Raw genomic sequence first — 13,775 nt, 5'->3', positions numbered from 1 at the left:
TATGATGGAATCTTTCATTCTTGAAATTTTATGCTTCCTACATTAACTGTGTGCCCTTGTTCACCCCTCAGAGCTGTTGCCTGTTCTAAATTCCACCCAGCTACTTACATAAATTAACATTCTAACACTTTTGTAGGTATTGAACAGATTTAAATACTACAAATGTTAGTGGCACATGAGAAGAGAAAAACTAAAATAAGGTTAAGAAATAGTTAACAAGCAAGAAATTCACAAAACAGGTCTCTAGTTTTAAATTCAGTATGTTATCTATACAAGATATATAAGTGATGATTATATAAGTGAGCATGATCTGTTTAATTTCTTAGAAAAAGGTTTCATATGATCATGCCTTCAAAATTAAATATATTTATCATACCATAATTGGGTTGGTCTGGCTGTGCAGTTTGCGCAACTAGGTCTTTGTTATGACGCAGAAACAGTATTGTGTTTCTCAGAGTAAGTGCATGATCAAAATATCTCTGTGCTTCTCCTTCACCAGTGCTCTGAACCTAAACCAAGAGAAAACAGATTCTGCAACAAAAATACCACTTTTATGCCATTCACTCTAATAATCATATAATAGAGATATGAGACATTATTCAAAAGTAGTATATCAAAAATTTGCCCAGGCAATACTGAAACAAGTTATTAACCTCAGTTTTGGTTGAGTTCCCAATTTTACTGCATCTATGAAGATAGAAATTACTTCAATTAAGACTAACAATTTTAGCAATTGAATAATGCTAAGTTATAGCATTATATGTTACGTGTTCCATATAGGATTCAAAGAGAGTGCTTGAACAACTCTAAAACCCATATTCTGCTCCATCTAGGAAAGTACCCCAATCCAAGGTCACCAGTTTTACCTATAATTCTCATCACTTTGTTCACAATTCTGCATTACCAGTTACTAGGGACACTGGAGTCTGTGATTCAACAAAGCTGTTTACCATTGCTGAACACACAGCTTAAATTCACTCAACAAAGATTTACTTAGTCCCTCCTATGGACAATGACCTCCCTAGGAGTAAGGATAGAGTAATGGACAAAATCCCTGCCTTCGTTGGCCTTATAGTTCAATGCATGCTCTTCTGAGCAAGTCACCTCTTAATATGTAGAGACACATATATCCCAGAAACAACACAGAAAATGGAATGATAGGTCTACCAACGGGAAAATAACTAAATTAGATTTGCATAAATTTAAAAAATCAATCTTAATCAAGATCAGACTACTTAAAAAATAGCTAAGAATCCACTTTAAAAACTAAGCCTCACACTGAAAGGCTTTCCGAAGAATGACTTTGTGATGAAAAAGAACATAGATTTATGAGTGAGTACAAGAGCAGAAGTGATCTTACAATTTGCTACATTTGATAAAAGACTAGCTAAGGTGAAAAAAAGATAAAAATCAGGAAACCAGGACTTGAAATGTGCAGTAACATAGTAAGAAATTTATTAGTAAAAGATAATATACAATAAGAAATGGGATTAACAAATAAAGAAGCATGAAGAAATAAATGGCAGTATAAAGGTGAAAGTAAAAGAGACCAATTAACAGGAAAGGATTATCTCACACATATTTCTGCACTTATAAAAGTAAAAATCCTACAGAGGAGGAGCAGTGAAAATGTTACGGTCTTTTTTTTTTTTTAAGATATAAAGGAGTTACAGAATCATCACAAATTCTCTAAACAGCACATTTAATATACAAAGTTCATCACTAAAGCACAAAAGGCACCAAAATTATTAGTCAAGGAACAGATTAGGCACACAAACTATTTGAATACAAAGAGGACAGAATAAAATATCCAAAGAATGAAAAACACCAATAAAGGGCAATCAGATTTATTTAGAGCTAAGGAAAACTAGGGCTGTACTCACGGGGAAAAAGGTGGTTAAGAGCAAATATGGCTGAAGTCTTCAAGATGCTAAAAGGGATAGTGAGAGCGGACATAAATATGATACCCAGGGACATTGTTCCAGATTCAAGGTAAATGGAACAAAAACTTCAAATCAAACTGCTTAAGAGGTGATCTTAGAGAGTCATACCAGAAAAAAAATTGAAAAGCTATTTTAGAAAAAAGTCAACTTAAAAAATTACAGACTAAAATTTCCATACCCCATTTCTTCATTATATCAAATTATGTTAAGAATTAGATGAGGTAGACATATCACTTTAAAAATCACAAAATCAATTCACCCACTCAATATGTTTAAGTCTAAATGACTGTCAGAGTACTAAGTTGGGGATGAGGTAGGAACGAGCAAGAATACACCAAAAGCCCATCCAAATCAACAGACTGCATAACTGGCATTCTGTCAAGCAAGGAAAGATTCCAAATGCCCTAACATCCCCTAACATACAATCGAGATTTACCTTTTCCAGTTCTATGAGAAAGCTGTCCAGAGACTCATCTGAGAGTTTGCCTACTTCAAACATTGTGACTGCATGACTTTTCAAGTTCTGAAAAAAAGAAACAAAATATTAAAGTTTTACCTCTCCCTTTTTATGCTAAGCATAATATCTAATATTTATATTATCCTTTCAAATATATTTAAACTTAACGATCGGGGTGGGGGTGAGGGGCTAATTCTTCCAATTACAAAAGGACCCTCCCGAAAGTTATCATACTCCTTTAAGCCAGTTGTGCTTCAGGAATAAATGTAGTACTTTAAAAAAGATATAAAAGCATTAAATTATTTTATATCTAATATCTACTTTAAACACCTTCATATTTAAACAAGAATTGGGCTTACTGGTGAAAGATTTCCCATCATTAAGAAGGCAGTAAGAGTGGAGTCAAACAGGAATGCGATGCGCTTTGTGTGTCCTGTAGACAGACTCAGGCTGCTTACACTGGCTGTGTCAGCTGAAAAACACCGTAATTTAAAGTCAAGTAAAAGGAAATTACTCTTTGCTTACCATCTGGAGTGAAAGTATTTAATTTCAGCTTTATTTGATAACCAGAAAGTACATAATTTTAAAAAGGCACTAGTATAGTCCTAAGAGGTTCCAGCCATACCTATTTTGAAGTGCAAAGAATATTAAAAAGCATTTAACCCTAGGCCTTGTCCACTATGCTGTGTTTCCCTTTGGGCTTAGCCTCACTATTCCCTCTGGCTGAAATGGCTTTCCTTCCCTGACCAGCTGGCAGGCTCTTCTTCATTCTTAGCTCAAATAATATCTTCTCTGTGAAGGCTTCCCAAACCTCTCTAGCCAATTAAGGGTCTCTTCCTCTTTGCACCCCACAAGCATCTTAATTGGTGCCCGTATTGTTGTAATTTGTTTGGTCATACTCTATTCTCTCTCCTTAGACTTAATGCTTAGAAGAAAGGTACCATATTCTTGTCAATTGTAGACACCTAGGACTTAGCACAGTGCCCAAAACACAGTGAAATACTCGAAGACTGCGTATTGAATAAAATCTAAAACAAAACTAGAAGACAACTATTAGAGTATATGTCCGGACATGTGCCGTACCTACAGACAGGCTCTATGTTAAACTGAGTTACTACTAACCTGGATCTTCTTGACTATTTGTATCGGTGTCAGTTGCCGATGAAGCTTCTTGTACAGGACTCCTACTTTCCCCTCCATCCCATGACAAGAGCATCTTCTGTGGATCTAAGGTACTCCTATTAATGGAGAATGCATTTGCTTTTTAAAAATCATATAAATGACCTTACATTAAAATATCTACTGAAGTTAAGACTTAAATTATGAACAATCCATTGAAATCCAGTCTTATATTCAAGCCCAAAACTAAGACGCAGCCCAAAAATGCTCTGCCTACATACAACAAGTGTTCCTAAGATCCATGGATAGGCTTCAAAAAATTCAAGAACCCTTCAAGATTTTATGTAAAATATGTATTTGTTTTTTCTCTGGGAAAAGGCTTCTTAGTTTTCATAAGATTCCAAAAAAGATCCGTAACACACACAAGATCAAAAATCACTAATATATAGGGCTCACCTCAACTGACAGGTTGAATAAATAAAATTTCTGGGCCAGGCGCAGTGGCTCACACCTGTAATCCCAACACTTTGAGAGGCCAAGGCGGGTGGATCTGTTGGGGCCAGGAGTTCGAGACCAGCCTGGCCAACATGGTGAAACCCCACCTCTACCAGAAATACAAAAATCAGATGGGCATGGTGGTGCACGCCTATAGTCCCAACTACTCAGGAGGCTGAGGCATGAAAATCACTTGAGGCCGGGTGCGGTGGCTCAAGCCTGTAATCCCAGCCCTTTGGAGGCCGAGATGGGCAGAACACAAGGTCAGGAGATCGAGACCATCCTGGCTAACATGGTGAAACCCCCTCTCTATTAAAAAATACAAAAAACTAGCCGGACGAGGTGGCGGGCGCCTGTAGTCCCAGCTACTCGGGAGGCTGAGGCAGGAGAATGGCGTAAACCTGGGAGATGGAGCTTGCAATGAGCTGAGATCCGGCCACTGCACTCCAGCCTGGGTGACGGAGCGAGACTCCGTCTCAAAAAAAAAAAAAATTGCTTGAAACGGGAAGGTGCAAGTTGCAGTAAGCCAAGATCGCGCCACCGCACTCCAGCGTGGGTGACAGAGCGAGACTTTCTCTCAATAAATAAATAAACAAATAAATAAATTTCTATATGTAAAATTAAATGTCTTTTCAAAAGGAAACTCTAATATCTCATACGGAATAAATAAGTTACTTTAATCTGTTTACGGATGGAACATTCTTCCATGATGAATGAAGTTGATCCAAATTTATTACTTGTCCCTTCTTATGGGCAAAGCCCAATCGGCAATACATTGAAACAGCATTCTGAAAGGAATATAAAGGTAACTAATTAGCATTTAAAATAAACTAGACATCAGAATATTTGTAGAGAAAAAAACAGTGTAATAGACTAATAGTGATTCTCAAACATTTTCAGCCCATAACTGGAAACTATTTTCAGTAGACCTGCTCCTCCCTTAAGGTCTCCATAAACGTATAGGAGGAAATGTTTCCAACTCTCTGGCCTTGCCCTCCCTACATCTACCCCTAATGAAGCAGGAGTTGTTGCTTTAATGGACCTCACTACAAGATACCGTTTGGGCTGCTTCTTGCATGAGTGCTCTCTTTTCAGTCCATGTGTCTGAATCCCAATTCAGGGCCCCTTATCCTGCTCTTTACAAGTGCCCCTTTACTGTGCACACTCTCTCAGACAGCTAACAACAATCTCAATGCCTTCGTTTCTCAGTAGCTTATCAAGATAAAAATCTACTAGTAAAATCCACTCAGTTATCACATTACAAATAAATCAGCACAAAAATAACATACCTTAACCAGGGATAAATCAATCTCAAGGACATTTGCAAGCTGGAAGATAAAATTAAAATTTATTTTTACATTATTAGAATCAACAGCACATTACACAGTTGTAATAGACCAATATAATCATAATTAGCAAAATTTTTAAATTATGAATAATTAGAAGACTGAATAAATTTTGAATGCAGAACTTTCTTCTTTCCCTATCTCTAAGATCCTTATAGTACAAATCCAGGCAGTGACCACAACAATTTAAGATTCCTTACACTTTAATTTTGTCTCATTTAAAATAAAATTCCTGGATAGATCAATATAGTCTACAATACTTAAGTATAAAAAGTCATATAGAAAGTTAACCAAATTATAAATTATTAACTTAAATTTTAATATACATTTATAAGAATTAACATAAGAATAATGACATTTAAGTGCAATAATGGTATAATCTCCCCACCTGGAGATTTTAAAAACATATTACCATATTAAATAATTTTATTACTTGCTTTATACAAATTTACAATCTTGAGATTATATTTTCATGAGACGTTGTCAAACTTACCTCTGCAACATTTGTATGCTCATCTATTGAAACAAATATCTTATAGAGTAGAGTTTCAAAATAATCACCTTGCACTCGATTCATTACAAAACCTTCAAGAGGTGGAACTAAAACAGAAGAGATTTTTCTCAGTGATACAATTTTATAAAACAAGAAAGTATAATTTACATATCTAATTAAAAAAAGAAACCTCTAACTTAGGGACTGAATGCAGCTTTTGATTTATTTATCCACTCCATAGCAAGTTTTCTGAAACTCTACAACAATACCTACACAGAGAAGACTCTGAAGGTAGACACAAAATCCACAGAGTTCATTTAATTCACCATGAAACTCTGAGAGTTACTGAGACAGGTAACTCAGAAATGCTGGATGACATGGACTTGGTAGAAGGGCGAGGGAACAGGGGCTGCTTCAGAAAGGGGGAGCCTGCAAAGGGTTTCTGATACGTTGTTTTTGATGCAGCACGGGTGCATAGGCAGCAGGGGTGAGTGGGCCAAAGCTGAAAAGCAAATGATTGCAAGAAAGAGTTGCTATGCTATACGAAAACCAGATGGATGCGAAGTATTGGCTCTGTCTGCCCATCATCCCTCCTCCATCCTAAAAAGGGAAATTCATTTGCATGACCGTCACATTTACCAGGAGTCACTGGGCTAACTTGTTCTTTGGGGCTTTCTATTCTGGTATCCTCCCCAGTGGGCCTCAGTGGCAACAGGGTCAAGATCCCCTCGAGCACAGTGGGCAACCTAACCATCACTCTCCACCCGAATGTTCATTCATACTCACTTCTATCTCTTTGGTCCAAATGTTCTAATCTGATTTACCAAAGTGCTCTGCCCAGCCAATAAAAAACAAGCTCTATGCTTTCCTTTGCCATTCTCCCCTGTGCGTACATTTACCCTGAAAATATCCTGAGGAGGAGGAATGTCTTGGCCATAGTAGCATTTGGATATCCTTATGTCCCCTGGCCCTAATATCATCTAATTGTACCCGAAAACTTAAAAAAAAAGACAAAATTCAAATGGTCAAAATTAAGACACTGAAAAACTATAATGTACATACATTTGAGGATAGGTTATTCACTTGACAGATCTGGCTCATGTAATTTTCTAATTTAGTACTACCTATATTTCTAGTCATCTAGGTACTTTTAATGATCAATGGTTTCTTTTTAGAAATATTTTAGAAATTTCATATTTGACAACATTAATTATTTCCCTACACTATCAGCTATGTAAGTAATAATGGCATTTATTGAATGTTTACTAAGTGCTAGGCTATTACCAAGTACTTTATATATACATTTTCATTTAATCCTCCTAACTCCATGAGTTATACGGTAGTATAATTACCCCTATTTTTAAATGTATTTATTCATTCATTCATTGGCTTATTTATTTACTTATTTATTGAGACAGGGTCTCACTCTGTCACCCAGGCTGGAGTGCAGTGGGGGGATCATGGCTTACTGCAGCTTTAACCTCCCAGGCTCAACTTTTGCCCCAATCCCCCAAGTAGCTGGGACTACAGTCACAAGCCAACACGCATGACTAATGATTTTATTTTATTTTGTAGAGCAGGAGTCCCTTTATATTGCCCAGGCTGGTCTCCAACTCCGGGGCTCAAGCGATCCTATGCCTTGGCTTCCCAAAGTACTGGGATTACAGGTGTGAGCCACTGTGCTTGGCCAGTTACCCCATTTTGAGAGATAAAGAAACCAAGCCACTACGCAATTAGAAATTTTCCTAGGTCAAAATTTATATCTAAGCAAAAAGAGTAAGGTGACTCTACATGAAGAAATTTGAAATAGTCTCTAATTCATCTTAAATTTCTTTTAAAAGTCTAGAGTACACCATCTGTGTAAAAATACAACCACACACAAAAAAGAATATATACATATATGATACTTCTAGAAGGAAACAGAACTTAACAGTGGCTGCTGAAAGAGAATTGGGTGGCTAACCACAGAAGTGGAAGGCAGACTTTTTTATACCCCTTTGTAAATTTAGAATTTTGTATGTATCATAATTATTGCCTACTGAAAATATATTCATAAATTTTCTTTAATTATAAAAAAATGGTTTGAAGGTTCCTAAAAAAACTAAAAATAGAACTATCGTATGACCCAGTAATCCCACTTCTGGGTATATATCCAAAGGAACTGAAATCAGTGTCTCAAAGGGATATCTGCATTTCCACATTCACTGCAGCATAAGTCACAACAGCCAAGACATGGAAACAACCTAAGTGTCCATCAACAGACAAACAGATTAAAATGTGGTGTATAAACACAATGGAATACTATTCAGCCATAAAAAAGGAGAAATCCTGTCATTTGCAATGACACGAATAATACTGGAGGAAATTATGCTAAGTGAAATAAGCCAGGCACAGAAAGGCAAATACTGCATGATCTCACTTATATGTGGAATCTAATAAAGCTGAACTCACAGAAGCAGAGAGTAGGAAGATGGCTACCAGAGGTTGGGGGAGTAGAGAAGGAGGGAATGAGGAGTTGTTGATAAAAGGGTACAGTTTCAGACAGAGGAATGGGCAACTGTTAAGCATATTAAGTTCCAGACAGATGGAATCAGTTTTGAGATTTATTGCACACCACAGTGACTACAGTCAATAAAAATGTATTATTCGAGAATAAGAGTAAATTTCAGTTGTCTCACCACTAAAAAAATGACAGGTGAGGTGATGAATATGTCAATTAGTTTGATTTAATCATGTCACATTATATACATATATCAAAACATCACATTGTACCCCATAAATGCACACAACTATAATATATATAATATAAATAATATATATATGTATACACACACACACACACACACACACACACACATATAAATGCCTTGGAATAGCCAAGAAAGTTACTAAAAAAAGACTTACAAGGAAAGTTTAGCCATAACTAATATTAAAAGTTACTCTAAGTTACAATAATCAAAACAATATTGTAGGCTGGGCACAGTGGCTCACACCTGTTAATCCCAGCACTTTGGGAGGCCAAGGTGGGCAGATCACCTGAGGTCAGGAGTCCGAGACCAACCTAACCAACATGGAGAAACCCTGTCTCTACAAAAAATACAAAAATTAGCCTGGCGCAGTGGCAGGCACCTGTAGTCCCAGCTACTCGGGAGGGTGAGGCTGGAGAATCGCTTGGAACCGGGAGGCGGAGGTTGCAGTGAGCCAAGATCGCACCACTGCACTCCAGCCTGGGTGACAAAGCAGGACACAGTCTCAGAGGAAAAAACAAACAAACAAAAAACAATATTGTATCAGCAGAAGAAAAAGGGGTATCAAAATTAGATCCAATATACAGTGGAATTTAGTGTACAACAAAAGTTATGCCTCCATTCAGCAGTAAAGAGTTATTGAAAAAACAGTGCTAGCGTTTGTCCAAATGCTATTGGTTATTCAAAGAGAAGAAAAATAAGTTGAACCCTTACTCCACATCAAATATGAAAATAAGTTCCAAACAAACTACAAATTTAAATATATACAACGAAAGTTCTCAAGATTTTCAGACTATTTCTATATTCTACAGCTATTCCATTCAAGCATAACAGAAATCAGGAAGCTATAAAAGACACATAAAATAGTTAGAAAATTTGATGAATAATGGAATAAAGTTATTTAATAAAAGAGCCTTTCATGATTACTCCCTTAAAAGTATTTCTAACCTCCATTTATATTTGTATCACCAACCATAGTGCTTGTTTCTTTTGTCGTTGAAACGTATGTGAAATGCCTCTTTTGAAATCACCTTGAGGTATTATTTGTACTGAATTTGATGCCTTCCACATTGTCAAACTGCTTTTATGTGTTTATTCTAAAGTGCGGACAGCCAAAGAGGTAACATGGTGACAAGGGTAAGTTCAGCAATTAGCATCCCATGGGTCTGTGTGTACCACCAAATGCCAGCAGCTACTAAGTGAAGTACGGTAGAACACATCAACGTAATGGGGCACCACCCATCTGGCCCTTCTCTGACTGCTTTCTTCAAATGAATTTAGTTTATCTGTAAGTAATATTAAAAGTTACTCTAATGTGAGTCAGTTCAAACTGACAGTCAAACTGGACTGAAACGAACTAGTCAAAGACTAATCTTTTTATTAAAAGGTGGATCTCAAATGAATCAACGTCAGCTTATCTGATCAGAGTAGGCAATAGCGTAATACTTTCATATTGTCCAACTGTGACAGGAAACCACGACCACCTCTGTCTTCAGAAATCATTTCCTTGTCAAAATCTTTCTCATTTTAAAACTAGTATTTTGTTATAGCATCAACTATACAAACCCAAATTAGTATTTACTTTTTAAGGAGTCTTTCCAAGCTTAAAATAGGACGCAGGTCGGGCATGGTGGGTCACGCCTGTAATCCCAGCACTTTGGGAGACCGAGGTAGGCAGATCGCTGGAGGTCAGGAGTTCAAGACTGGCCTGGCCAAAATGGTGAAACCCTGTCTCTATGGGTTTTACCTGTAGAGTAAATTAGCCAGGTGCGGTGGTAGGTGCCTATAATCTCAGCTACTCAGGAGACTGAGGCAGGAGAATCGCTTGAACCCAGGAGGCAGAGGTTGCAGTGAGCCAAAATCATGCCACTGCACTCCAGCCTGGGTGATAGAGCTATACTCCGTCTCAAAAAAAAGAAAAAGAAAAAAGAATTCACATATGCACAAGGTTTAAAATGTGTTATTAAAGAATCACAAACATATGCCAACCCAAAGGTCTGGACATGCTAGAGCATGAAATCTTGTCAAGATTCAACACTGACATAAAGAAGTATTTCTGCAATAAACCCTATCACCACTACTTTGTTAATATTAGGGTCATTCTCTGAAATTTTTTGACACTATATTTGATTACACAAATATTCAATATCTAAGTATGATAAAACACAAGAACAATAGTTAAAAGATATGCCACAAGACATACTTGTAACATATAACTTGAACACAGTAAGTGCTTCTATAAATTGGTAAGAAATCTAACCTACAGAAAAAAAAGCACCACTCTGTGTTCAAGGATATTGAACATATCAGTATTGTAGTGGCAAAAAACTGGAAATAATCTAAATTACCAGAAATACAAAATGGTTTAATAAACTGATACATCCATAAAGTGTATGACAAATATACAAGGCTCTTAATATTGGTTTAACTCAGAGAAGCAAGTAAAGGAAGAAGGGAAAAGGAAATAGACAAAAAGACTACAGTAACATGAAAAAACAATGCACTAGTACGTTAAGGGAAAATGAGAACATACAATTCTATGAGATTACCGAACACATGTAAAAACAGCTACACAATGAACAAGGATTAAAAGGCAACACAAATTTATAAAAATATTGATTTGATTTGGGATTGTTAGAAATTTACCTTGGGTTTCTATTATGTTAGTACAGTGTGTACACCAAATACAAAAATGAGAATAAGGAATTTAAGTAAAACCATCGTACTGTGTTAAAATGCAATAAAGAAGACATATTTTTCTTGAAATATCCTAACATCTAAGATCCTAGAATGGATGATATGCAGTGCTTAGTACCTGATAACCATTCAAAACACAGTGAAAAATGTTAGCACAGACTTACCTGCTATACAACTGTCATCAGATATTGGTACATCCAGATAAATAAATCCTTTGTTATACAAACCTAAAGAAACAAAAGCACCTTGTTTTAGATGGAACACTACACAACAGTGATTTTTTTTTTTAAAAACTAATTCCTGGCTTTCTGTAAAGATTCTAACAAATGAATGCTATGTGACGAAGAAAGAAGTAAAATAGAAGAGAAAAGAATTAAAGTTTTAAATCTCGGTTTCCTGCATATGCTCAGAAGTACAAAATTTTTCTTAACATTCAGTTGCATAAATTTCTAGTGTATGTGACTAATTATAGCCACACTGGAAAACAAAAGACTAAGGTCACATTTCAAACAGTAACATGCCTTAGAAAATAGCACTATTTGTACCTACTTGATAAGTAATTGCTAGTAATTATTGATGGTTTAAAACAAGTTTCTATGTTGACAAAAGACCATTTCTACTAACCACTTACTATGTACTACATTGTAATCTAGTGATCCAGAGAGTTGAGGACCTGAATCGATGATCTTATCAATAGCGCATTTCTCAGGCAAAGTGCATATCTAAGAAAAGCAAAATATTTTTAATTAAGTTCTGTCCAAATTAACTAATTTACAAGTCTCCTGAAATGTATTTATGTTGAAACCAGTGATTACACGTCATTAGCTCAATGAACTACATATTTATCACTCTATAATTCAAACAAAAAACTATGCACATAGCCATCAATTAAGGTGCCAAAATATGCAACATACCAACAGAATGTAGAGAACAAACTTACTGTTAAGTACCAACATTTGCGGGTGAGTAATATTTGTTCCTTGTCATTGAATTGGAATTAGATCCATCTGCCAATTCAGAATCTCTCTAATCAGAAGTTTAGTTAAACTGCACATGAATATTGTCAGTAAAAGGAAAGTTCACTAGCTTATTTGAGAGCTCCATTAGGAGGTACTTTAGACTGAAGTAAAATTTCTAAGCCTTTCGCTCATTGGATTTAGTACGTACTCTGGAGAAAATTAAATGCAGACTAAAAAGAAGCCTACATACTCATTTACTTTGCTTCAGCTACACATAAATACAACCTGGTCTCTAGATGCCCTCATTACTCCACCCCTTTCCTCTAAATCAATAATATCCCTTCCAAGATGTGGTCTGACCACTAGGAATATCAACTCTCTTGATCTTGACACTATCGCCCCATAAAAGCACCTATTGCCTCAGTACAACAGTTGTTCACAGTGATTAAGAGTACAAGTTTCATGGCAAACTGCCAAAAAATCCTGGACCTTTACTACTGCTAAGATTTGAGGTGTTACTTAATTGTTCTGGGCTCACTTTCCTCATCTGTGAAATGGGGGTGCAAATAATACATATTAAGTAAGACAATATAAAAAGCACTTGCAATAGAGCCTGGCACATCTAGCACACAGCAGGTGTTCAAAAGTGTTAGCCAACATTATTGTTAGTGGTAGCTGTGGCATCATATGTTACTTTACATGAAGCTTCTACCTAATTAACATCCCCAGATAACTGTACTTGAACCAAATCAGGTCTCCCTCACCATTAAAGAGTATCTCTGAAACTCACCAATATTCTAGTCTACTAAGATCATTTTAAATTTTAAATGTAAGTTTCACTTTCTTCAGGACAACAAAATAATGTTACTTTTTAAAAAAGTATACGCTATAATTAAAATTGTGAAATAAACTAAAATTAAAATTCTTTGTTTAACTTTTAAAGATTTCTACCTTGATGTCATCTTCTGTGATATATCCAGCCTGCACCACCCACCACGCCTCTATGGCAATTTCCACCGGCTTTATTGGTAGAAGATCACGGGCTGTTTTCCTTCTGAAGAATTTCTGCAATGGTACAAACACTTGAGAATCTGCAATCTGAAAGTATCACTTTCTTCTTTCATCAATCATATCATTGTTTGTAATGGACTAAATAAATATCTTCTTAAACCTTCATGTTTTAAAATCTTAATAATTCTAGATATTAACATATTGTATGAAGAAAGTCATTCTTAAATTGTTTCAAAATAAATTATTTCAAAACACTAATTGTTAAATCCAGATTTACTTCCAGAAACTCAAGCGAAACTCAAGCAGTGAAAACTGCATTTGAAAATGCGAACACTTATTTCACCCATTAAGTGAACTCTACAAGTAGAATGAGCAAATAAAAGACTAAGAGAATAAAATAATTTTAAAATAAATGTTTTATGCATTAAAATTTTAAATAATCATTTAAGCTATAACCTGGAGAATACTGAGGAGTTCTTTTTGTATTGTTTCTGTGTTAAGTACATTT

General features: G+C 35.8%; 1 protein-coding gene across 2 annotated transcripts in view; it reads right to left on the bottom strand.

The window, feature by feature from the left end:
- FAM91A1 (family with sequence similarity 91 member A1) overlaps nt 1-13,775 on the bottom strand; it is a 54,869-nt gene that overhangs the window by 28,422 nt on the left and 12,672 nt on the right. For both annotated transcript variants that reach the window (XM_017855891.1, XM_017855892.1), the window contains exons 6-15: nt 13,208-13,321; nt 11,929-12,019; nt 11,462-11,524; nt 5,854-5,960; nt 5,304-5,342; nt 4,690-4,802; nt 3,523-3,638; nt 2,760-2,872; nt 2,380-2,466; nt 377-509 (exon numbers count right to left, since the gene is read on the bottom strand). In XM_017855891.1, the coding sequence (XP_017711380.1) occupies nt 377-509; nt 2,380-2,466; nt 2,760-2,872; nt 3,523-3,638; nt 4,690-4,802; nt 5,304-5,342; nt 5,854-5,960; nt 11,462-11,524; nt 11,929-12,019; nt 13,208-13,321 (976 nt within the window). The remainder of the gene's footprint in view (nt 1-376; nt 510-2,379; nt 2,467-2,759; nt 2,873-3,522; nt 3,639-4,689; nt 4,803-5,303; nt 5,343-5,853; nt 5,961-11,461; nt 11,525-11,928; nt 12,020-13,207; nt 13,322-13,775) is intronic.

Source organism: Rhinopithecus bieti, unplaced genomic scaffold (assembly GCF_001698545.2).
Source record: "Rhinopithecus bieti isolate Rb0 unplaced genomic scaffold, ASM169854v2 scaffold_38631, whole genome shotgun sequence".
Taxonomy (NCBI): Eukaryota; Metazoa; Chordata; class Mammalia; order Primates; family Cercopithecidae; genus Rhinopithecus; species Rhinopithecus bieti.
Note: the sequence above shows the minus strand (reverse complement) of the source record. Positions and strands in the feature narration are given on the sequence as shown.